Source organism: Sus scrofa, chromosome X (assembly GCF_054392235.1).
Source record: "Sus scrofa isolate SSC_HxYL_T2T_F1_AM1 chromosome X, Sscrofa_HxYL_maternal_Yorkshire_Landrace_v2.0, whole genome shotgun sequence".
Taxonomy (NCBI): Eukaryota; Metazoa; Chordata; class Mammalia; order Artiodactyla; family Suidae; genus Sus; species Sus scrofa.
Window position 1 is genome coordinate 119,255,397 of NC_139401.1, and position 24,868 is coordinate 119,280,264.

Here is a 24,868-nt window from a genome sequence, read left to right on the forward strand (position 1 = left end):
CAGCAATGCCAGATCCAAGCCACGTCTGCAACCTACATCACAGCTCACAGCAACGATGGATCGCCAACCCAATGAGCAAGGCTAGGGATCAAACTCGCATCCTCATGGTACATTTTTATGAGCTTGTTGGATATCTCTAAGTTTGTGTGAAAGGGCCTTGTGAATGTTTTACCCCAATGAACCTTGGAGAAATGTATCTGAGTGTTTTATATGTAATAGAGTTTTTTCCACAAAGGACCAGTTCTTCCATTAATGCTACATGATCTGCCAAATGCAAATATTTTTATAGTCCTCTGAAGATGCAAAGGTTCTCCGCATGGGTAATGACAACAAAATGTAACCATCACAGCCATCATTTTTTAGCACATATTATATGCTAGGTGCTGAATCTTTGATGTACATTATCTAGACAGTACCATGGAGTTCTTCACCCTTGCATGCGAATTAAGAAGCTTGATGTGGTCACCGAAGGACTGACAATACTTCCAAATATATTAGACTATTCATGTTCCTTCTGGTGCACCCGATCCTTCGTGCCCTCCTAGGCACTGCATGGTCAGATAGAAGGGTTTGTAAGGTATTTATTAACTAAAGTTGTTCCAGACCAATTTCATGGCTTAGTACATGGTCTATTTTCAAAAATGTCCTTGATAAGAATGTGTATTCTTCTAACCGGGTGCGGGTCTCCTCTAGTGAGCTTGTTCACCACAATCCTCAAAACCTCTGTTTCCTTAGTCATTTTTTGTTCATTTCATCTATCAATTTCTGAAAGAAGTTAGTAGATTTTACAATTTCTCCTTATTGCTCTGTCAATCTTGGCTTTACATATTTCAGGACTATGGGATTAAGTGCATACATGTTTAGAATTGTCATCTGAAGAACTGAACGTTTTATCATGATTCTGTGATCCTGTTTACCCCCAAAAGGTTTTCCCTTAGTCGATTTAGCTACTTCAGCTTCCTTCTGGTTAGTATTTGCATCGTATATCTTTTCCACTCCTATCTGTGACCTAATGTTTCAGCTTTGTCTCTCATACACAGCATATAGCTGTTTGGGGGGATTTTGTTTGTTTTTGGTTTGGTTTGTTTGTTTGTTGCTTTTTAGGGCCTCACCTGTGGCATATAGAAGTTTCCAGGCTAGGGGTTAAATTGGAGCTGTAGCTGCCGGCCTACACCACAGCCACAGCAACACTGGATCCCTGACCCACTGAACGAGGCCAGGGATCAAAGCCGCATTCTCATGGATACTAGTCGCATCCATTTCCCCTAAGCTACAACAGCAACTCCTATATCTGGATTTTGTATTTTTATCTATTGTGAAAAAACTATGTCTTTCAATTGGTAAGTTCAGTCAACTCCTATTTATTGTAATAACTGAGGAGCCGGCTGCCAAGATCAGAGGACCTTTCGAAAGGGTCTCTGTGTTTTCTGGCTGTAACCTGGTCCCTCTAGTCAATTTCTTTTCTATTTTTTTTTTTTTTTGTCTTTTTGCCTTTTGAGGGCCACTCCCTCGGCATATGGAGGTTCCCAGACTGGGGGTCGAATCGGAGCTATAGCCGCCAGCCACAGCCACAGCCACAGCCATGCCAGATCCAAGCCGTGTCTGCGACTACATCACAGCTCGCAACACCTGATCCTTAACCCACTGAGCAAGGCCAAGGATCGAACCCGCAACCTCATGGTTCCTAGTCGAATTCGTTAACCACTGCGCCATGACGGGAACACCCCTCTAGTCAATTTCTAAACACTCTTTGCTTGCAGTCACTCTCTTGGAGGAAGTTAGCCAAAGCCCAATGATCTCCATGAGTGAATCTGAGCCGATACTATACTTAAGATTTGTCTTTATTAGAACACTTATGGGAAAAAGTCAATTAATGCAAGGAATAGTGCACCCAAGCCTAATCCACTTGATGTAAATCAATGCCTTGCCCATTTCAATTTCTCTGTATTCCTTCAGAAAAGTGCACGGATGTGATTCATTAGAACTAAACTCTTCGCAAGAAACAGACCGATTGTCTTAGCCTCACTAGGGCATTTCTACTAGTAAAATTCAAAAAGCAGTCAAACTGAAGAAGAAGTCCTTTTTGGAGACATTTACATTGGGAAAGAACATGATTCTTGACAATTCAGAGTAAATGAAGTGCAAATTATTCTCTTATAATATATCCCAAAATTGAAGCTTAAATCGTGACTAAAAAAGAACCTACAGTTTAATCAGAAAAATATACTTATTGGTAATTCCCATGGGCTCATATTTGATACATTTATATCATGGCATAACAAGTTCAAAACTATTGCTAAGTTATAAATATGGAATTTATGCCAAATTTGCATGTATTGAATTTTATTTTGAATGTGCATGTGTGCCTATATTTGAATATTTATAATATTCCAGAAAAAGCACAGTGGAATGTGCAAGACAGATTTATTTAGTGTAATGCTCTGAAATGTGTCAACGTCTTCAACACTGTTCTTAGAGGCAAAATGGCAGAAATAACAAATGGGACGCAATAAGACCAACCGAATAATCTGTGAAGTCCAATAGCTAGCAAAGCTAGGAACGCTCTTTTGCCAATAAATATTTTACTAAGTTCAGACAAAATATCTCTCTAAGCTTACAATGATATTGTATCAGAAGACAAAGACCATTAATTGGATTCTTCATTTACGCTTTCACGGAAGAGGGAATATTCCCATTCATACCTTTTTTTTTTCCCCTACACCCAGTGCCTAAATATCTCATGGCATTTGTCACAGAATGCTGGTATTAGCCTTCCAAGTGTGAGGCACGTTCTTCATGCTGTCAAAATAACCTGCACCTAGGATGTGGCTTCAGAGGAATTTCCACAATGAGATTCTGAACCTCACCATATTCAGTGGCCCCGCAGATAATCCACAGCAATTGAGAAATGGAATGTTGTAGTCAAACTTAATTTACGGTTAACCGGGGGCAATGGTCTTATGAAGTGAAACTGCTCTAAGAGGAGGCTGCTCCAGCAGGTGGATTCCCCTTCGCTCCTGGATGAGGGCAACACACGCACTAACCAATCGAAGCTCTCAGTTCTGGGCGTTTAGACCTATAACCCTTCTCCAACCCCAAGACTTCACTCTTCTAGCCAGACCAGTAGCTCTGATATCGGCTCACTTGCAAAGAGGCTCAGGAAGATTCAAAATCCAGGCTATCTCGGGTGGCTCTGGCTGGGCAGCGCCAAGCTGTCTATCTTCGACTGTGTGCCATTATTAATCTCCTGTTTCATTTAATTGTTAAACAGAGAACAAGCACTAGCCATCCACTCAAATATCTCCAGACTGTACCAGTATAAGAGTCCCGTGGAGTCCATGGAATACGATAACAGCCAATCATCAGAAAACCAACAGCCTGTGCCTGACTTATCACCCCTGCCTTTCAGTCTAAGAGATTATTATTTAACTGAGGCTGCTTTCCTCATTAAGGACTCCCAGAATATCAAGAGGCTAATGAAATAACCAGCCACAGGCTTTAGGAACCAAAAACAGACATGTGTAATTGATCACAGCCATAATAAAGCATCATCTAAAGAACTGTTAATATTCTATTTTATTATAAAAGTAATGCATACTCATAAAGGAAATGAAGGTCCTTTCGAGAAACAGAACAAGAAAATAAATCAACTGATATATTGATATCTTGGTATTTTTCTTCCATTCTTTGTCTTTTTTACTTAGGTTTGAGAGGGATGGAAAGATAATTTCTCCCTCTCTCTCTCTTTCCCTCTCTCTCTCTCTCTCTCTCTCTCTCACACACACACACACACACACACACACACACACACACACACATAAATGTACTCATACTGGGTCCGTAATTGTCAACCTCTTTTTCCTAGCATTAAATCACTACCAATTTTCCATACTCTTTAAAAGGACATTTAAATGGTGTTGAAATAATCTTCAAGTGGCTGTACTGAGATTTCCCAAACCATTCTCCTTATACACGGATGCAGATTTTTCCAATCACCTATGTTTTTTCCCCACGGCCCTTCTTGTAATTTTAAGTAATGAATTATTTGTTTCACATCTATCTTTCCTGCTCCACAAAGGCAGGGACCCACACCTGCCAGGTTCCTCACGGTGCCTCCAGCACACAGCACAGTAATAAGAGATATTCAATATACATTTGTAAATAAATGAATTAAATAAGTGAAAGAAAAACAGGTACAGGATTGTTTTTCAGTAAAATCCCCCAAAAGAAACGGTGGGTTAAAAAAATAAATATTTTCAATGTTCTCTGTTTCTATTATCTCTTTTATTTCCAAAAGAATCATTGGAATGTAGGTTCCTACCAACAATATATGAGGATGGTACTTGCCATACCCTTGTCGGCACTGGCTATTATCTTTTGGTGGCTGTTTGGTGGTAGTGGTGGTGATATATACCGAGTTGCTGCTGTTTTCCTTACTCTGGGTTCATTAGAGAGACGAAAAGGGTTTCCTATATACAATTATTTAAGTCTGCGTTTTCTTAGTACCAGTAAGTCTAAACCAGTTTTCGACATCTGTAAACTAGTTGTGGTTCCCATGTCTCAAACTCTCTGGTCACAGGCTCTGTTTCTCTGATCCATTCGTAGGAGTGTTTTATACAGAAAAGATGTCAGCCTTTTGTCTGTTTTATTTGTTGTGCCTATTTTCATCAGTTTGACATATGCCTTTTCATTTGGGGTATTTTGGAACAGATGAGCCTTTCTCATTTTTATGTAATCATAGCTGTCGATCCTTTCCTCTCTTCAAACAGCCTTTGCCTTGTCTGAGAGTCCCATACAGGAATTGCAGCTGTCATTTAAATAACAACCCCAGAGTTCCCGTCGTGGCGCAGCGGAAACGAATCCGACTAGGAACCATGAGGATGCGGGTTCGATCCCCAGCCTCGCTCAGTGGGTTAAGGATCCAGCGTGGCCATGGGCTGTAGTGTAGGTCACAGACGCAGCTCGGATCTGGCGTTGCTGTGGCTGCGGTGTGGGCCAGCAGATGTAGCTGCGATGAGATCCCTAGCCTGGGAACCCCCATATGCCACGGGTGCAGCCTAAAAAAAATACAAAAGGCAAATAAATAAATAAATAAATAATAACAACGCCAACTGTAAATTCACATTAACTGGCTTCACGGACTCCTACATATACAACTAAGCCCTAAGCTGCCCAGAGCCCCTCTTCTCACTTCCTCACAAGCCTTAGCCACTAGAAGCCCAGGCAACTTAGCGCAGTCACAGCTCTCAGTACTCTCCCAGTCCCAGCCAGATCCCCTTCTCAACCTCTCTGTTTTGTCAACGGTACCACCTAGACTCCAGGCTGGCAATCAGGGAGGTACCATTACCCGGACTCCAGGCTTCGTTGAATTTTGTGGTTTTTAACATGCCTGCCACACAAGAGTTTCTCATACTCACTGGGGTTCAACCTCCTCAGGGGCCATGCCAGGACCTCTACAATAAGGTTCCCCAACCCTTCCCCAAGCAGGAAACTTCTCGGGCCTGTTCACCCCTGGCTAGGCGAGCTGACCTGACCTTAGGACCCTGTAAGGATGCCACGCCCATCCATGATGCCTTCTGTCTTCTCAGTACAACCCACCTATTCTCAGAAGCCTTTCCAAACAGATCTCTTCTTTTCCTGGCCTGTTTCTCCTACGTTAGAAAGGAAAGGGCCTTAGAAAGCATCTTGTTTAAATCTCCTATGTTATGGACTTGCCCTAAATCACAGGGGCCTCCCCACCCCCATCTGTCTATACTGCATAGTTCTGCACTTTTTCATCTCATCTTTTTTTTTTTTTTTTTTTTTTTTGGCTGTCCCTGCGGCATGCAGAAGTTCCTGGGCCAGGGATCAACCTGCAACATAGCAGTGACTCGAGCCACAGCAGTAACAATGCTGGATCCTCAACCGCTAGGCCACCAGGGAACGCCTACCATCTAATCTTAAAGGCCTTGAGGCTGAACCTAACCTTGGCTTTTTTGAATTTGTTCGGGCTCTAATCTCCCCTCACTGCTAGCCCTGGACAGGTCATAATACTTATTCCACAAAGTTTGCTGATTAGACCTAAACTGTTGCATACACAGAGGGACGTTTCTCTATTTTTAAAATATATTCTGGTAAAGGAATGCCATTATAAAGACAATATTAATATTCAAATCATTTGCAAACAAAACTCACATTCTTTATTCAACATCAAAAATGCCAAATTATTCTGTTCTACTGTAAGCTCAGTGAGAACAAAGATGACGTGCCTTTCCCCCACCCCCGAATATAATGGGCAGTTTCACAGTATTTTGTTTAACGAGTGACAGATGGAAGAGGTGACTCTTCTTCAATGTCGTTTCACAATGAAGCTGAGGACAGATATCTACAAAAGACAAGCTCTAACGTTCTTCTGGCCACAGGAGAGCACTAATCCCAAATGCCTATTAAGGGAGTTCCCATCGTGGCACAGCAGAAACGAATCCGACTAGGAACCATGAGGTTGAGGGTTCGATCCCTGGCCTTGCTCAGCGGGTTAAGGATCCGGCGTTGCCGTGAACTGTGCTGTAGGTCACAGACACGGCTTGGATCTGGTATTTGCTGTGGCGTAGGCGTAGGCGGGTAGCTGTAGCTCCTCTCTGATCCCTAGCCTGGGAACCTCCATATGCCACAGGTGCGGCCCTAAAAAGAAAAACATCAAATCAAATCAAATAACATGACTATTAAGAAAATCCAAGTCTGAATTGCTTTTTAGACTACCTGGAGAACTTCGAGCTTTGTTGGCAAAGTCTGCCATCCACACAAAGACACTAACACCTACGGATGTGATCGTGATGAAATGCGCCCCCTCTCCTATGAAATATGTGCTCGGCTTGAACAGCTCTTAGCATCCTCTTAACATCCTCAGCTGAGTAAAGCTACCCCTGTGAGAACCCAGTGGCCTACAGCCTGAAGGACCAGAAGGACGGCATTGCTGTCTGTGTCAAGTCCATTCACTGGCTGCCTCGCCCTGTACCACAAGCCTGTCGCATCCTCCAGCTTCGCTGCAAGAGGGAAGGAGTGGGAGCGTGGACACGTGAGGCATAAGCAGGTGCATGCACCGTGAGGTTCTTCCTAAGACACGGCTCTTTCCAAGTAGAGCCACCTTTAGAAAAGAAAGGGAAAGAAAAGGAAGCCTCCACCACAATATCGAAAAGGAATGACCAAAAAGAAGAAAAAAGCCAGCAAGCTCTATTCTCCATATAAATGCCTTTTAGTCCTTTCCCGTCGGTGATAACCTAGTGGATTTTAAATGACAATTAATTACTCTTCCATATGATTCTGCTGCAACACGTAGAGATGCTAAAAGTCTAGGATGCAGCGTGAATATAACCATCAGATACTTTGACTTGGTTCCCTTAGAACCTGACCTTCCCCCGACCCCAGCCACACCGGTGTGTGCCAGCAGCACCATACCTGGGGAAGAGGAAGCAGACTGGCTCCGTTTCCTGGCGCCCAATTCTGAATTCCTCCCACAGAGCTGGCTACAAACAGAGGGAATTTGGCCTGAGAAAAGCCTGCGGAATTCGGGAGTTTGAAGAGCTGGTCAGAAACCATGTTTTGATCCATTTTCAAAAATGGTCTTGGAAATTCTAGAATGAGCCAGACCTTTCTCTGACCCCCAACAACATATTGGCACACAGATGTACGAAAGGCAATTTCTAGGTGGTTTTTTTTTTTTGAAAAGAAATAGTACTCCTAATAAACAACTTGTGCCTCTTGCCAGCCAAGCACTCTCGCTCTTTGTCCTCTCCAGGCAACGTGACGGCAGCCGTTTCCACTCAGCAGTTATATATCACCCAAGCACTTCAGCATCCGCTGAGGCAGGGAAGCATCTTGAATGTAGCCCTGGGAGCAGGATTCAGGTCTTGGCTTGCAGCCACGATGGCCTCTCATGCCCCCCCCCCCCGCCCCCGCCAATGTGGATAAAAGGCTGTGAGTCAGAAGGTGGCCCTTGTCACCGCTGAGGGCTCCTACTGATGCTTATTCACCAGGCCCCCAGCGTCCCCCCATCCTGCTCAGCTTTGCAGTGATTTCTGAAGAGGCAGTGAGGGCCCCCTCTGCAACCCAATCATGAGGCCTGCTCCCCGTGAGCAGAAAGCCTGGGGGAGCTAGGAATCTGCTTTGTTCCCAATGGGGGCGGCAACTCTGGTCCAGTCACTTGTTCAAACTCACGTGTGTAAAATTATTGGAAATGGCGACGATGCGGGTGACAGACTGTATCAGTCAACACTCGCTGAGTGTTCACTTTGTGCTGATGACTCACATGAAATACCTGTGTTTTCACCAAAAAAAAAAAAAAAGCCCACAACTCTGTTCACTACGTCTCAGTCAACAGAGCAAGGGCGATGGAATCAGCCAGAACTAGTGCAAGATCCCTGCCGTGCCACTAAGGAGCTCAATGACCTTGAGAAAGTCCTTCAACCCTTTTGGGCTTCCCTCTCATCTGATCAGTGGGGAGACTTGTGCCCACCCTGCCCTCTCCCTACAGACAGCACAAGTTTCCAGAAACACACCAGACGGATACCAAAGCTCGGCTGAAACTGGGACGAACTCTCCACTCACACAAGGCTTGGACAGGAGGCTCTGGTCCAAGGTCACCACAGCTGGTTCATGGCCGGCCTGGAACCAAGGCCCAGGCCTGCTGGACAGAGCACAGAGACCACCAGCAGCTGGCATGGAAGGCTGCTCCCCACAGGAGCTCCCCATGGCTGACTTTCTCACCTCGGGGATCTGCTCCTCGCCCTCACGCATCACTGCCAGCACAGCTGCCTCTGTCTCAAAATTGTCCACACACTCACACACCCTCTCTCCCACTGTCACACACTTGTGCATGGCTCCTCTTGCACAGACGCTCCGAACTCGCAGAGCTGGTCCTGTCAGCAGGGATCTGTCGGCATTCTGGGACTCTCTGGAACCCTCAGGCAGCCACCACGCTGCAAGATGAAGATTTCTGGAGGTGGGTAGGGATGAGTGAAATAAAAAAGGTCCCCTCGGGAGAGCCCTGGGCCTCTCTAACGCATTTTCCGTCATGCTGGCGAATAATGGAAGAGCCGGGAACTCTGACGCTTTAAAAAGTGGTTCGATGACCAAGAACATCTCATCGCAAATAATTCTGCTTCCACTGGGGGCAGTCCGAGAGGCTGAACCCTCCCCTGGAGGGGTCCTGGTTTCCTATGGAAATGTGCCTGTGGAAGATTCCTGAAGGACTGTGGCCCCCAAAGACATAAGCAAGACCACGATAATAATGCGTGTCTACAGACCAGGTCACATGCCGACCTACATGGTCAAAAGGTTTTTAAAAGGCACGCGCGCCCTGGCGGACTCCAGACAGGCCGGGGAGGCCTCGGTAGCCAAGATCTCATTTTTATTCCTTTGCCACAGCCCTGGCTGTGGAATTCTATTTCTGCCCTCAAGGGCTTTTTATAACACCACCTCTCACTACACCTACCGGCTCCCTCAGCAAGAGGGATTGTTTTTAATATTGCCAAATTGTCTGGGAACTTCTTCAACATCAAAATCTCATGGTGACAAGGACTGGCACGGTTCTTACCATGCATTGAGGGGGCACTCCTGTTAGGGCCAAGGTCCTCTCAGGATGGGGGAAAGCAACCTGGTCAGTGCTGGAAGGGAAATGACAGCTCCCAGAATTCCAGCTTTCCCAAAGGACACTGCGGGAAGGGGAAGCAAGGAAGGGGTGAGGTTTCCTCTAAAGCTCAATGGTGACCAGAAAGTCAGGGGGCTGCATTCACTTGGAGCCGGACAGACAGACAGAAGAAACGGCACTGGCCCTGGCATTGGCAGAGGCATCAACAAAACGCGGCCAAGTCCAGGGCACAGAGCACCCCTCACCCTGGGGGGTTGGGGAGGCAGAGGAGGGAGCAGGGACGCCCGTCCAGGTAGGCAACCTCTGTAACAGCAGCAGCCTGGAGAATCCCTAAGGCCACCTAGATGGGGAGGCCGAGAGCAAGGCCAAGTCAACTAGACTTATCCTGACCATTCCCTGGGCTCCATGCCGCAGCCCAGATCTTTTTCAGGGTGAGCGGCAGAAGCGGGGGTGGCGGGGAGGGGGGCTGAATGGAGCCACTGCATCCCCAAAAGTCCTTCCTTCCTCCTTCGTGGACGGCGCTCCATGAGCCCCGGCAAGCCGGCATTGCGGCGGAAGGGGGAAATGCCCCAGCTTCAAAAGCAACTGCCTATGGGCTCTTCACAAAACAGCACTTTCCGCATCAGCCCTGGGTTCCCAGCAAGTGGCCTGGCGACACCCCCTCAGAAAATTCAGAGTTCGTAAATCAGGAGAGGTTTCTCAAGACTGAACCCCGCGCGGGATCCGGGGCAGCGTCCCAACCTGCGCTGCGGCCCGCGGGGTGCCCCCCTGGGCACTGACAAAGCGCGGAGGATGCCCGGCGTGCAGCCAGCAGTGTGAGGCGCAAGCCGGATACCACCGGCTCCCTCCGGGTGTCCACCTGGATCCCCTCTGGGTGTCCCCAAACAGCCGCGGAGGGACACGCGTTCGCCCAGGGAGAGAGAGCCAGCGCAAAGGAGGAGGCGAGGTGACCAAAGTCAGGAAGGAAGAGAGAAAAAAAACAGAAAGGTTGAAGAAAGAACGAGAAGCGAAGTGAGAGAAGTAAACGGAGGGAGAAGGAGAGAGGGAGAGGCCAGGAGCTGACAAGATCTCGAACACAAGAAGGAGAGAAAGGCAAATAGAGGAAGCAAGGGGAAAGGCGCGGGGCGGGGGCGGGGGGGATGCGGGAGCCGGAAAGAAGAGAGCGAGAGGGGGCTTGGGGACCTGGGTGAGGAGGAAAGAAGAGAGAGGGCTGGAGGGGGTCAGGGACGTTACACGCAGAGCGCGGCTCTTTCTTCCCGGCGCTCCGGTGCCGAGTCTGCGCGCGGTACCCTGTCCCGGCGGCGGCGGCCCGGGGGCGCTCGTTCCGGGCCTCCCGGCCGCTTCCCCTGCGCGCACTCCCAGCCGCCAAGCAGGCCAACCCGCAGGTAGACAGACGAGCCGGCCCGGGTCGGAAGGGACAAGCTTCCTGCGGCCGCCACAGCGCCACGAGCGCGCGCTCCAGGGCGCCCGGCGCCCGCCCAGCCAGGGCGCAACCGCAGGGGCGCCGAGGTGCTCCCTGGGTCGCCGGCAGCAGCCGGCTCGGCCTCCCCGCCCTCCGCCCGCCCCGGCCGGGTCTGCTCCCGCACTCCTGGGCCCCACTCCGCCGCGGGCGCGCACTCACCTGGACGGTCTCAGCCGGGCGTCGCGCTTGCCGTCCACTACGGCCGGCACGCAGCTGGTGAGCTCGGTCCAGTCGGCATGCAGTCCGCAGCTCCAGCCCGTGGAGAACCTGGAGAAGAGCCAGGTCTCCCGCTTACCCGGCCGGTGGCAAGTGCATTTCTTCTGACCCACGCGGCATTCGCACGGCTGCTCCAGCTGGATGTTGCGCACCAGGTGGCGGCCGAAAGTGGTGCCTCCGGTCTTCTGGATGTGCAGGAACACGATCAGGTCATCGCCCTTGATGTCGAAGTCTACCTTGCGCAGGAGGTCGCCGCGGCTGAAATTGTAACGGGGCACGAACCTGGCGGAGCTCTCATCCTCCGAGCGGTACGGGTCCGGCATCGGGGAGCTGAACGCCTGCAGGCGGAGGAGCTGGCATTCTGTGCCGGGGCACACGTATTGGAGGACGATCACCGCAAAGAGGAAGAGCATCACCAAAGCCAGCAGCAGCTTGTTGGATTTCTCATCCATGTTCCCGACGCTGGGGGAAACCCAAGCTCCTTACGTCAATCCCGCAGCTCGGCCCGCGCTCGCCATGCGCCCGTACCGCCCCCTCCCTCTGGCGCCGCCGTTGCGCCCCTTTCCCCCTCCCCTCGGCACCGAGTACTCCACCGCGGCAGCGGCCGCGGCGGCGCCCTTCCCCGCTTCCTTCCTTCCCGGCAGGCTCAGCGCTGTGGCTTCTGCCGCACACCCCCCTCCTCCCCCCGACTCCTTCCCGCTGGCTGCCTGCCCTCTCCCCGCGCCGGAGCTCTCTCGAGCCGCTTCGCGGGGATTCGTGCCCATGGGACCCCGCCTGGCCCCGGTTGCCCCACTCCCCAACTCACACCCGGGCCCGAGCCCCCGCGCGCCTCGTTCCACTCCCGGTGGCTCCGTGGCTCCCATCCCCATCCTGCTTCGCCCACCGGACTCTCCCCGGCGCTTCTGCCCCTAGTCCCCTTGGCGCGCACGCCGCCGCCGCCGCCGCCGCCGCCTCGCCTGCCCGACTCTCGGGCTCCTTCCCCCGTGCGCGCCGAAGCCCAGTTCTTGCCCGCCCCGCGTAGCCCACCTTGCGGGCCGCCTCGAGGGAGCTCGGAGCCGAGCGTTCGGAGTTCCCCTGAGGGAAGGGGGTCCTCAGGCAGCCCGGCTTGCTAGCGGAGACGTTGCGCTACGGGTGTCCGCGGAACCGCGGGGAGGGAGCCGCAGCGTGGCCAAAGGCGCGCCGCGCCCCGCCGGAGCCCCCGAGCCTGGCCGCCACGGGCCAGCTGGAACTTTGCGCCCTTCCCTCCCCTCGCGGCTGCCTTCCCTCCCCGCATGGCTCCCGCGCGTCCCGGCCCGGGAGCGCGAGTCCCGCTTTCGCCTAAAACGTACCTGGCTAGGGGGCCGAAAATCTTGGAGAAGATTGCGCCGAGCACGTGCTTCAGCGAGTGGCCCAGGGCGGCCAGGCCCCGGGTGAGCAGGGCCCGGCAGAGGGAGCCCAGGTCCCAGCGTCTCCTGAGGTCGTGCATCCGCCTGCGGCGGCCTCGGGGCAGCAGCGCGAAGAGAGGGGCGCGCGCGGCTCCCGCCAGCGAGGAAGATGCCTTTGGGGGCTCGTCCAGGAGCGCCTGGGAGTTGAATCCGCGAGACACACCCCTAGGAGGGCCCGCGCGGACTGAGGCGGCGGCTGATCCGGGCCGGCTTGCTGCCAATTCGGCCTCTACTCTGGAATGCCGGCGGGGACAGGTGGTGCGGGCGGGCGCTCCTCGCTCCGGTTGCAACGGCGGCCCGAGCGCCCGGGCTGCACACACAGGCAGTGCCATTCCCCCCTTCAGGCAACTCAGGGTACTAAGGATCAGGAGCGAGCCTGAATTTATGTAATAATGCCTCACGCCTAAGCGCTCGAACCACTTCGCAGGCAGAGGACCTGGGTTTTCTTCCTGTCTTGGGGAACGGAGGTCACTCCAGTGAGCGCATCACCACACTTGAGCTCGTAATTTCAACCAACCCTAAAATAGCAAAGGCGCAAATTGGACCTTTCCCTCTCTCCTTGCCAATTTCCATTCTCCAACGGAAGCGGGGGCATTTTCTGAAAAGGTAAGTCAGCATGAAGGAAAAGCATGACCAGGAAACGTTACAGAATGGGAATTTGAGCTTTTTAAGAGCAGAGACCGGCCCCTTTTCCCGTCGTCTTGCTCAATCCTCAGCGTCACAGGAGGGTTTCACTCGTAACGTTGATTAAAGGAAAGGCACAGGACTAAGGACTACATCTAATGCGAGGTGATGTGACCGATGAGGAAAGTGAGGCCCAGAGTGGGAAAGGGACATGCCCAAGGTCACACAGCAGAGCCCCAGGGTTTGAACCCAGGAAGCCATCCATTCCTAACACCACCTCTTTAGGTAATAAATAGATGCAGACCATCCTCAAAGGCTCTTTTCTTTGGCTGCAGGACCAGCCATGTAGGATTAGCAAGGAAAGAAAGAATATGCCTCTAAGACACGGTCCCCAGGACTCAGACTGCTCCTATCCGATTGATCAGGTGGAGCTTGCTTCGGATTGGGAACCAGAATTCCCATCTCTGTCCAGTCCTGCCCCTGCAGAAGCATGCACGGTGGTGGCAGCAGCGTTTCCGTGCTGGTGGGGGGCTGGTGGGGGGCAAGTCCCTCCAGAGACAGGCTCTCCGAGTATTTCTCTCAGAACATGTGGTGCCTTGCTGAGCTCTGCTCATCCCTCTTCTAGTCGCTCTGTGCGGTGAAGGGCCAGCACTGGTCTGAGAATCCTGATATGCTATCATTTCCTTGCTGGGCAGCCCTGGGACAAATGACTTGACTCTCCTGAGCCTCAGTTTCTTCTTCAGTAAAATAGGACTCATTCCTCCTCTTTAACCAACGGGGTCACTGCGAGGGTGGCCTTTGGGCTCTGTTCCCCTGCTCCTCTAAGCTCAGATGTGTCCACTGAGTCACGGGCTGGTGAAGGTGGAGGGCTCTCCTCAGGCGATTTGACAGCTGTGCCCCCTGCCCTAACCTTCCCCCACCAGACTTTCCCAGTCCTGGCTGGACTTCCCTGTGCCCCCCACACCGGGGACAGTGAGAGACCCTTTGTCTGGCTACAGGCATTAGGGATTCTTGAGATTCCTGCATTTCAGGCATTTCACCTGTGTGTGTGTGTGGGGGGGGTGTCCCACAGGGACACTCTGACTGATGAACCTGTACTAAGGAGCCAGATACAGCAACTCACAAGATAGACCTCCTGGCTCCCCCCAGAACTCCCCGGATGCCCTCAGGCTTGTGGGACAGGTATGCAGGTGAGGGTGAGCCAGGGGGGTGGACCGCCATGGGGGTGGCTCAGGAGTTCAGCTTGCCTGATGTCCGCACCTGCTCCTCCTGGGCCACCCAGTCAACCTCTTTAATTCCGTCCAGTAGGTGGCTCTCCTCACAGTGCCTTAAGAGGACACCTCCACCCCACCCCCCACCCCTGCTGCCATTACACCAACGTATGACATTCAGTGGGTCCCCAAGGAATTTTTTCTGGTTGGTGGGTTACACCTTTGTGCCCTCGGTAACTAACTGGAGAGATCTTTCTATTCTGAGAGATCACGGGGACTGGCACACACTGGAGGGTATTTGCATGTACAAGCCTTTCCTCCACCCTTCTCAGGCTGTAAGAAAAAGAAATGAATCTCTCATGGTGGATTTCACATATCAGCCTTCCAAAAAGTGGAAGCTGTCTTTGCGAGGGGAGCAGGGGAGCCCACACGTCTCAGAGGACCCATCTTGGGGCAAAGAAGCTCTCTGCTAAGAAGAGGGACTTCTTGGAGTTCTCTTGTGGTGCAGCAGATTAAGGATCTGGTATTGTCACTAAAGCGGCTTGGGTCACTGCTATGGCATGGGTTCGATCCCTGGCCCTTGCAGGTCATTCCAAGGCCTCCTGCAGTCCGGGGCCGGGCCCACCTCCTGGAACTGGTTCCTCGCAGGAACTGAATAACAGAGAGCCTGCTGCTCTAGAAGTCAGCCCTATTTTGGCGATTGGGATGGAGGGCAAAAGAGGATGCAGTTGCCTGCCTGAATTGCCAGCTCTGTGGCTCTGCATGTCCTTTCTTAGGGCGACCTGGATTGCCGCGTGTGTGTATATTTGGGATTCAGGACTTGGAAGGTGAGGAGGACTCTGCAGTCTGATCAGGGATTCTGGTTGTCTCCACAGCGTGCCGTGCTTTTCATTATTTTTCCAGAACCTTGTCCTTCCATGGTTTCCACAAAAGGTTGACAATTCTAGGAGCGTAAAGGTCAGGCTGGCTTGCGGACCGAGCAGTGCACTTCCAGACCTGCATCCAGCCACGGCAGGCTGGGAGGACAGAGGGCGATGGTTGAAAGAGTGCTGGCCTGAGAGTCCAGAGACCTGGGTTCTTGTCTTGCCTGCCACAAATAAGACCCTCTAGGCCAAGGAGAAAGATACTTGATCGCTGGATTTCCCTTGTGGCACAGCCTGTGGGGAATCTGGCATTCTGACTGCAGCGGCTCAGGTCGCTGCTGCGGCACAGGTTCGATCCCTGGCCCTGGGAACTTCCACATGCCGCGGGCTCATCCAAAAGAGAAGATACTCACCCTTGGGCTGAGCTTCCCTATTTGTCAGAGGTCAAGTCAAGGCTGCGATTCAAAGGGCATCTTCCTGCCCTCACACTGTACGTCACGTGCTCTCTTCTGTTGCTCAAGGGCCAAAGTGCTGCCAATCCCTCAGCGCCTGGTTGCAGGGGACAGCCCGGTCTGCCCTGCTTCCTGTGACACTCACAGGGTGGGGGCCCACCGGGCCATCGGCAGCTGGGCTTGTTCTGAGCCTACGTGACAGGGGTAAGAGCAGGATCCCCTGTTCAAATTGGAGCAGAAACAGTGAAAACCTGATGTCAAAGAAAGTGCTGGCACTCTTTAAACAGAGCATAAAACACTGAGAAAATATGTTTCCCCTTACCCTCCGCGTTCTCCTCTGTGCTGTCTCTCCAGCTGTCACTAATTTTTTAAAAAACCACTCATACTCTCCATTATAGGTGATTTTTGTCACAAAGATTGAAGGCATCGAACTATTGAGTCACTTCGCTGCTGTTTTTATGAGTCTCTCCAAACTGAATGAGCTCAGCGCTTAATGAAAGCACGGCTCTGCAATTCGAGCTTTAATATTCGAAACAGGTTGGGTGTGTTACATACAGCACCCTGAACAGTTGTCTCTCTTTTCCCCACAAAGCACTGAATTGTATTTGTTCAGCTTTTAAAAAGAACACAGGGCGGTGTGTGTGTGGGGGGGTTACTTCCCGTGTTCAGAGGTAACGAACTACAGGATCCATGAGGACCCGGGTTCGGTCCCTGGCCTCGTTCAGGGGATTGAGGATATGGCCTTGCTGTGAGCTTCGCTCTAGGTCGCAGACGTGGCTTGATCTGGCAGCTGTAGCTCCGATTTGACCCCTTAGCCTGGGAACTTCCATATGCACCTGCAGAAGAAGAAGGAGAAGGAGAAGATGGAGCTGAAGGAATTAAAAGAGGAGGGTGATGCTGGGGTGAGGTGTGTACTGAATGAACTCGTGCTGCCAGGAAGCCTGGACTGGGGTTCATGGTTGATTCTAAACATGCAGACCCATGACCACCCTCTCCTGACGGGAGCTGCACACCATTTTCTTGACCGTGACTCCTGACCCCCCCCCCCCCAATTCTCACTGACAAATGGAAGAGTCAGTTCAGGCATGACTTTGAAAACCATGGTGAGCCAAGGCCTGGCAACTGCAGGCAGCAGGCCAGACTCTGCTCCTGTGACAGTCAAGCTACCCCTTTGGGCTTCAGTCTCCATCATTATAAAATAGCCCGACCAGGTAGCCTCAGAAAGCTGGCTTAGGGGTACAGTAAGGAGGAAGTCAATCTCAAACGAGGTCCTTTGTAAAAAGGAGGAGTTCCCCGGTAGGCCAGGGGGTTAAGGATCTGGCATTGTCACTGCTATGGCTCAGGTTACTGCTGTGGCTTCGGTTTCATCCCTGGCCCAGGAATTTCTACAAGATGCAGGTGTGGCCAAAACAATGAAAAATAATAAATAATAAAAAATAATAAAAATGAGAGCGTACCGGTTTGGACAGCCCATTGCCTCTCTGACCTCTCTCAGAGCCTCAGTTTTCTCATCCATGGAAATGGGGCTATACCATCCACAATACCCAGTTGTTATATGTGTTACCCAAAATAACCTATGGGGAGCACTCGGTCTAGTTCCTGGAAAAAGTAGACCTTGAGTAAATGTTCATTTCTCTACCCTTTCGACTCTGAATATCTTTGGTTGGAGCTCTTTGTTGTATTTCCCGCAATGGTTGCATATACACATGTTTCATGAGAGTTTTGCTGCCATCCCGTTTCTCTGCCTGTCTTTTCTCACGCTGCCTCCACGCCGCTCCAGCTCGCTCCCACCTGGGGTCCCCTGCAGAAGGGGACGTCTCTGACCCACTTAGGCACACTCGGGAGTGGGACATGTACGCGGGACCCGGGGCAGGAGACACCTACAGAAAAGGAAGACAAGGTCAGTGCTTTACCTCTGGTGGAAGCTCCAGGAAACACACCTAATGGGAAAAGTGCTTGGGGAGCTGGGATGGAGCAGACTCGAGAGTTATAAGGATGTGGAGAACTTCCAGGACCCCTCTAAACTATTGCCACTAAGTCCCAACCCCATTCACTTCCATAACTGCCAGAGCAGTTTCTTTTTTTTCTTTGTCTTTTTAGGGCCGCACCCCTGGCATTTGGCGGTTCCCAGGCTAGGGGTCCAATCGGCTGTTGCCACAGCCACAGCAACCCGGTATCAAAGCCACGTCTGCAACCTCCACCACAGCTCACGGCAACACTGGATCCTTAACCCGCTGAGTGAGGCCAGGGATCGAACCCGAATCTTCATGGATGCTAGTCGGGTTTGTTAACCACTGAGCCATGACAGGAACTCTGCCAGAGCAGTTTTAACTTGCTCGGCTGGGCCAACCACAGCAGGCAGATTGAAAACAAACAAACAAACGAACAAAAACAGTTTTGTGTTTGCCCTGTAAGAGCCAGAGCTGGGCCAGCGACGCCCGTTCACTGTGGCCGAGAAGAAAGAGCACCAGGTTGGATGCCAAGAAAACAAGGTTTGAGTCTCAGCTCTGCCTCCAGCTCACTATGTGACCCTGGGCTGGTCTCCTGACGTCTCTGGGATCTAGCTGCTGACCCTGCTAAGCTGATGGGCTGCGTTACATGACCCTGTAGGCCCATCCCAGCAGGAGTTTCCTGTGCTCTGAGCTATGCCAGCTCCCAGGAAGAGCTGGGGAGAGACCCCACTTTCTCTAGCCTTTGTGTGGGCGAACATGCATTGCCAAAGATAACCATCCAGCTAGGAGCTAGGTCAGAAAAGCAAAAGAAGGACTTAAATAAGAGAGAAACTGGGAGTTCCCGTCGTAGCTCAGCGATTAATGAGCCCAACGAGCATCCATGAGGACGCAGGTTCGATCCCTGGCCTTGCTCAGTGGGTTAAGGATCCGGCGTTGCCGTGAGCTGTGGTGTCAGTTGCAGACGCGGCTTTGGATCTGGCATTGCTGTGCAGCGGCTCCAGCTCTGATTGGACCCCTAGCCTGGGAAGCTCTATATGCCACAGGTGCCACCCTAAAAAGACAAATCAATAAATAAGAGAGAAACTGGAAAATGAGCCTTCCGGGCTTCTACTGACTTGGAAGGTAAAGTCAAAACTGAAGGACTGTGGAAAAGTGTTGAGAATTGACCTCCAGCTGACGCAGAAGCCCTGGTACATCTTAATACTGACAATAACCAAAACAAGAATGGCCTTGCCAGGCCCGCAGCCTCCCACTTGTCTTCCTTACTCTGGGATCTTTGTGAGAGAGGAGCACGCCCATTGCTGATCTCCTGACTGGTCGCCGTGGGAGTTCTGGTTTTGAATAATAAAATGCGAAAGCTGAAAATTATATCTCAGAGCAACGTGAAGGATTTGGAGGCAGCTGGCCTGGAGGCCGAAGTTGCTCCCAGGAAAGGGATTTCTTTGTCACTCAAATGGGCTTGAAGGGGAATGTTTTATAAGAACAGCCCAGGAAAAGAGAAAATTAGTTTTAGAGAAATCATACATGTCACAGACTAAATGAAAATTAATTTTTAATAAGGGAGAGCCAGACTAGACTTAACTGGGCTTGAGAGCAAAACCTGGAAAAGGACTTATTTGTCTTATGTGCTTACTTTTTTTATTTTCAAAACCTGCATTTCACCAAACTGCTTGAGAACAAAGAAAGCTGCAGCGGGAGTTCCCGCTGTGGCACAACAGGATCAGTGGTGTCTTGGGAGTGCTGGGACAAGGGTTCGACCCACCACCCGGCACAGTGGGTGAAGAATCCAGCATCGCCGCAGCTGCAGCGTCGGTTACAACTGCAGCTTAGATCTGATCCCCAGCCTGGGAGCTCCATCTGCTGCAGGGTGGCCGAAAATGGGGAAAAGAAAGAAAGCGGCAACGTTGGAGCAGCAGAATCCCGTGAACTTGGTAAAAGACACACCGACCATTCGTCTCCACTGAAGAAAGTTGCCTTGGTACAATCTTGTGAACGATTTAGCTGAAGCAGAAGCCAATATTCAAGTCCTTAATGAGAAGAGAGAAAATGAAGTTGGTAGGACGGAAGGAAGGGTGAAGGCCCCCTCTTGCCAAGGATGGCAGCTCCAGTGCTCCGCTCAGCGGTCCTGGAGGGCCAGCCGTGGTGACGCCCCCTGTAGGCTGGCTCCGGAACGCTCAGCAAACCATGCCCCGTAACAGCTCCCAGACTCCACAGCCATCAAGCATTTCGCTGAAGGCGCTACCTGCCCTTTCTCGAGGGACAGGCTCAGCATCCCAACGAGGCGGTTACTTCTGTTGTCCTTATTTCACGGATGAGTAAAACGGGGGTTCAGAATTACAGCGGCCCAGCTCAGAAGCCGTGGAGCTGGGACTTGAACCCAAATCTGTCAAAACTCCACAGCCTGTAAGAATTCCGATGTGCCAGCGTGATCCTCTTCTGGCTCCAGGGTGTCTGGGGGTGCGCTGGAGACTGAGACCTCCGGTCCCCAGGTGGAGTGTCAGGAGACAGATTGTCCACATTCCGGGCAGGCAAGCTGGGCCCAGAGAGGTCATGGGGGAAGGGTGTGTGTGTGTGTGGGGGGGGGGGTGTTTTGCACGTGTGTCCGTGCACAAGCTCTGAAGGCCCCGAAGGCTTGATAAAGGGTAGAGGCCCAGAGCCTGAATCTCAGTAAGGAGGGCCCCGGAGATGGAGATACTGCTAACTGGATGACAACCCACATGCGGCCTTGGGACAAGCCCCGCAGTATCTGATACTGTTATGTTCTGGAAGTGCCCTAAGCATCTCTGTCCACCCTCCGAAGCCATTACCTTCTGGAAGGGTGGGACCTTGGCTCCTGCATTTTTAAACCTCTCCATAGCGCCCAATAACAATCATATTTGGTCTAAAACTTCTCAGTTTACCAAATACTTTCACAGACACTGGCTGGACCTTCACAGCCACTCAGCTAGGCGGCTGGTATTGTCCTCACTTTGTAGATGAGGAGATGGCATCTCTGCGGGCTGGAGAAACTTGCTCCAGGATACCTAGCTTGTACCGAGTTGCCACTGTTGACCAGTCCCTCGACCCGCCCAAGGGCGCATGCCAACACTGGGTAATGCCATGGCACCTCACAAAGGGTCTGGCACAGAGTAAGGTGCTCAGGAGATGGTCACTCTCCCCTTCCTTGACACTTGTGGTTTTTAAAATATTTTCAGGAGTTCCCATTGTGGCACAGCATAAATGAAACCAACTAGTATCCATGAGGATGCAGGTTTGATCCCTGGCCTCGCTCAGTGGGTTAAGGATCCAGCGTTGCTGTGAGCTGTGGTGTAGGTCACAGACGTGGCTTGGATCCCATGTGGCTGTGGCTGTGGTGTAGACCGGCAGCTGCAGCTCCGATTCGACCCCTCGCCTGGGAACTTTCATATGTTGCAGGTGCAGCTCTAAAAAGCAAAAAATAAAATGAAGTAATATAAAATAAAATATAAAATAAAATGTTTTCTTTCCAGTAATTGCATCCTACCAGGTACCCCAGTATCTCCAACCAAGATTGCCCTGTGTTGTCAGAGAGCTTAGCATCGACATAAGAAACCCAGCCACCAGCACACAGGGAGCCAGGATAGTGAACCACTGACTAGTCTGCGGCACGGGCTCCAATGCGCTGGAAACCCCAAGGATGCTCCAAGTGGGCTGGAAAGCTCAGAGGTTTCCTAGCAAACATCAGAGGGGTCAAAAAAAGCCAATCAATCTGGTCTCTCCTCCTTTTTGTCTGCCTCCCAGCAAGAGGAACTTCTGCTGCTAGAAACTCTTTTGATCGCCTTTCCTTGAGCCCAGGGACCCGGTCCCTTGCTTGTCCATGAGGTTGTGTAAAAAATGTCCTGTAGCTCTCCCCAGCTACAAATCCCGCCCTCCATCGGTGGCACCGGGAGTGTGACATTGTGGGCTCTTCCATCAAGAGACAGTGTGAGGCCACACAAGCACAGGCCCCTTGGAGAAAAAATAGTTGATTTTTTTAGACCAAATCAATAAAGCTGCTGCTCACAGGGAGAAGAGCGAGCAGGATAGACACAGTTTAGGCAAAAGAAAAGGCCCTCTGCATTTTATCCCAAATGTTTCCGTAGTTCCAGGTCTCCCCAGCGGTTTGGTAGCAAGTCAAAGTGGAAACTGACATTTGGTTTTCCAGAATCTTCTGGAAGAGAGCCAGATAGTGAATTGCCAAATGAACTGCTTCTGGCTCTGCTATCAAGGACAAATCTTAGGCCAGCTGAGATGCTAAGACGCTGTGGCCGTAGCAAGCTAATGACGACGACGACGACAACAACAACAACAGCAACAATAATTTGCCAGGATGACGCATGCCCAGAATGCAGGAGAAGCTATCGTCTTTGTTGGCTGCAACTGGTTAGTTGCTAGTGCCAGATTTCGTCAAATGAGGGACCATCAGTATGATCCAAACAATTCACCATAAAGATGTTCTTTTATTCTCCAAGGCTTCTTCGTGCTCTATTGTACACCAGACTTTGTAGGCCTGATAGTTAGATAAAAAATAGAGAGTAGGAGATTCAGGCTGAATTGTGCCCCCTACAAATACCCCTGAAACCGATCCGAAATGATAAGGCAGGGGTCCCTCTTAGGAATATTGATAGACCATTCTTCATGTAAGAAGTCCCCCCCAACCAAAGAAATAGTGTGCTCTGAGCAGGTCTTTTCCTGCCCTTCCTTCTCCAAAGTCCACCGAGAAGGCTCTGGTCAGTGCTGCAGGCTGCTCTTTCATCTCAGTAACCCGAGCGCCTTTGCAGAGCGGGCTCCATCTCCGGTATTCAGTGAATTCCGAGTCAAGTCCAGGCTCGAGTCAGCTGCCTCCATTGTAAGTCTTTTGCAATTCGACGGATGGCTTGGCTCTTATGCCTTGAGGATTGGAATCTCCTGGGCAGGGATTGGATTTCACTTTCCATGTCTACAGCGCTTGCACCAAGGTTATTAATATAGTCTATACAGGGGGATCATATTGAGAGCAAGCTGGAATCCACATTATAAAGGCTGCTGCTTGAAGCTAGGCTGAGCTGAGGCCCCAGGAGACTGAGTCACCCTAAGCACTCAGCCACCCTGGGGAATTCTGAGAATTCAAAATCAAGTTCAAGTCCATCCTGCCTAGGACACTGCATCTTTCTTTTTGTAAGAGCGCCATCTTCCCAGGCATCCCACCTGTGCCTGGAGGTTTGCTTTGACACGTAAGGGGGAAGAAAGTCACCTGGGGAGCACCTCCGGTGTCACCTCCATGGAGGTATAAGGAACCCGGAGCTTTAGATGAATGAATGAACCATAATACAGTGATGTGGCCCAGCCTAAGCATCGATAAGACCATTGGAGGAGCTGGCAGCTATAGTGGAAAGACCACACTTTCTGGAGTCAGACCAGGATTTGAATCCTCATCTGGCTCCTTACTAGCTGGGTGGCCTCGGGCAAGCTCTTAGCCTTCCAGAGCCTCCGTTTCTTCCTCTGTACAATGGGCGTGATTCTAATCAGCTGTCTCGTAAAGTATGCATGAGAAACTAGAAGATGTATATAAAGTTCCTTTTACAGGACCTGGCAGAGAATGGGTATCTGGCAAACGGAAGCTATTGTCATTGAACAAGTGTCCTTCCATCCTGGTTGAATGTCTGCATCCACTGTGGACAAGAATTACTCTGCTCCAATAAGTCACTGGATTGATACCTACGCCTTCCTCCTTCTTCTACTTTCCTGTTTGTGAAGAGCCAAGTCATTCCTGACTGAAAACTCTACGGAAGTTCAAATATGGAAAACACAAAAATTCTCTTGACCTGCATACAATTCCCCTCCCTTCCCTCAAGCCAATTGCTGTTTTCAGTTTGTTGTGTAGGTTGGGGGCTGTTTTTGGCAAGCAAGTGCACATAAGAATATACATATGAAAATACTTAGTGTTGTTTTGTGTGGGTTTTTTTTTTTTTTTGGTTTAAAAATGTATGTTTTGGGAGTTCACGTCGTGGCGCAGTGGTTAACGAATCCGACTGGGAACCATGAGGTTTTGGGTTCGATCCCTGACCTTGCTCAGTGGGTTAAACGATCCGGCGTTGCCGTGAGCTGTGGTGTAGGTTGCAGACGCGGCTCGGATCCCGCGTTGCTGTGGCTCTGGCGTAGGCCGGTGGCTACAGCTCCGATTCAACCCCTAGCCTGGGAACCTCCATATGCCGCAGAAAGCAAAAAGACCAAAAAAAAAATGTATGTTTTGTATATATGTTTCAATATTTTGTTCAAGTACGATATGCATATAGAAAAGTGAACACAGAATGAGTGAACTGCTTGAATTTTCACCAAGTGAACACACATGTAATCAGCGCACATATCCAGAAACAACATGACTTTCACCTCCAAAGCCTCCTTTGTGCCCCTTTCCGATCAATAAACTCCCAACACTGGCTACAACTGTAGCTTATATCAGCATCAATTAGTTTTGTCTGCTTTTGAACTTTATACAAACCAAATCATACCGTGTCTTAGTTTTACGGTGCTGTGTAACAAATTACCGCAAACTGCACAGGTTAAAACAACACCACAAATCTATCATCTTGCAATTCTGTAGGTCAACCATCCAGGCACAGGGGGGCTGGATTCTCTGCTCAGGCCTTCCCAGGGTGGAAATCCAGTCGTCCACCAGGGCCCGGGAGTCCTCTGGGGCTGGGTTTCTCTTCAGTTCACTGGTTGTTGACAGCCTTTACCTCCTTGTGGTTGTAGGACTGTGGTCTGCGTTTTCCTGCGGGCTCTCAACCAGGGGCCATTCTCAGCCACTAGAGGCCCCTCACGTTCTTGTCACAAAGCCTCCTCCACCTTCAAGCCAGCAGCAGAGAACCGCTCTCATGGCAATCCCTCTCATGCCTTAACCTGATTTCCTCTTCTGCCCGCAGCCAAAGAGCACACTCTGCTTTTCAAGAACTCATTTCATAGGTCAGGCCTCACCTAGATCATCTCCGCTATCTTGAGAGTCACTGATTGGGGACCATAAATATATAAAATCCCTTTACAGAAGCCCCTAGATGAGTGT

The 24,868-nt window shown here is 50.9% G+C and overlaps 1 protein-coding gene and 1 long non-coding RNA gene across 4 annotated transcripts in view; one reads left to right on the forward strand and one right to left on the reverse strand.

Moving 5' to 3' along the window:
* Nucleotides 1-13,086, reverse strand: part of HS6ST2 (heparan sulfate 6-O-sulfotransferase 2) — a 287,234-nt gene extending 274,148 nt beyond the window's left edge. For all 3 annotated transcript variants that reach the window (XM_085006638.1, XM_085006637.1, XM_021079794.2), the window contains exons 1-2: nucleotides 12,632-13,086; nucleotides 11,247-11,765 (exon numbers count right to left, since the gene is read on the reverse strand). In XM_085006638.1, the coding sequence (XP_084862764.1) occupies nucleotides 11,247-11,765; nucleotides 12,632-13,059 (947 nt within the window). In that variant the 5' untranslated portion in view covers nucleotides 13,060-13,086. The remainder of the gene's footprint in view (nucleotides 1-11,246; nucleotides 11,766-12,631) is intronic.
* LOC146394786 (uncharacterized) lies at nucleotides 12,226-23,743 on the forward strand. Its single transcript, XR_014834649.1, has 2 exons — nucleotides 12,226-13,333; nucleotides 21,318-23,743. It is a non-coding gene; the product is annotated as an uncharacterized LOC146394786 (long non-coding RNA).
* Nucleotides 23,744-24,868: the final 1,125 nt, after the last annotated feature.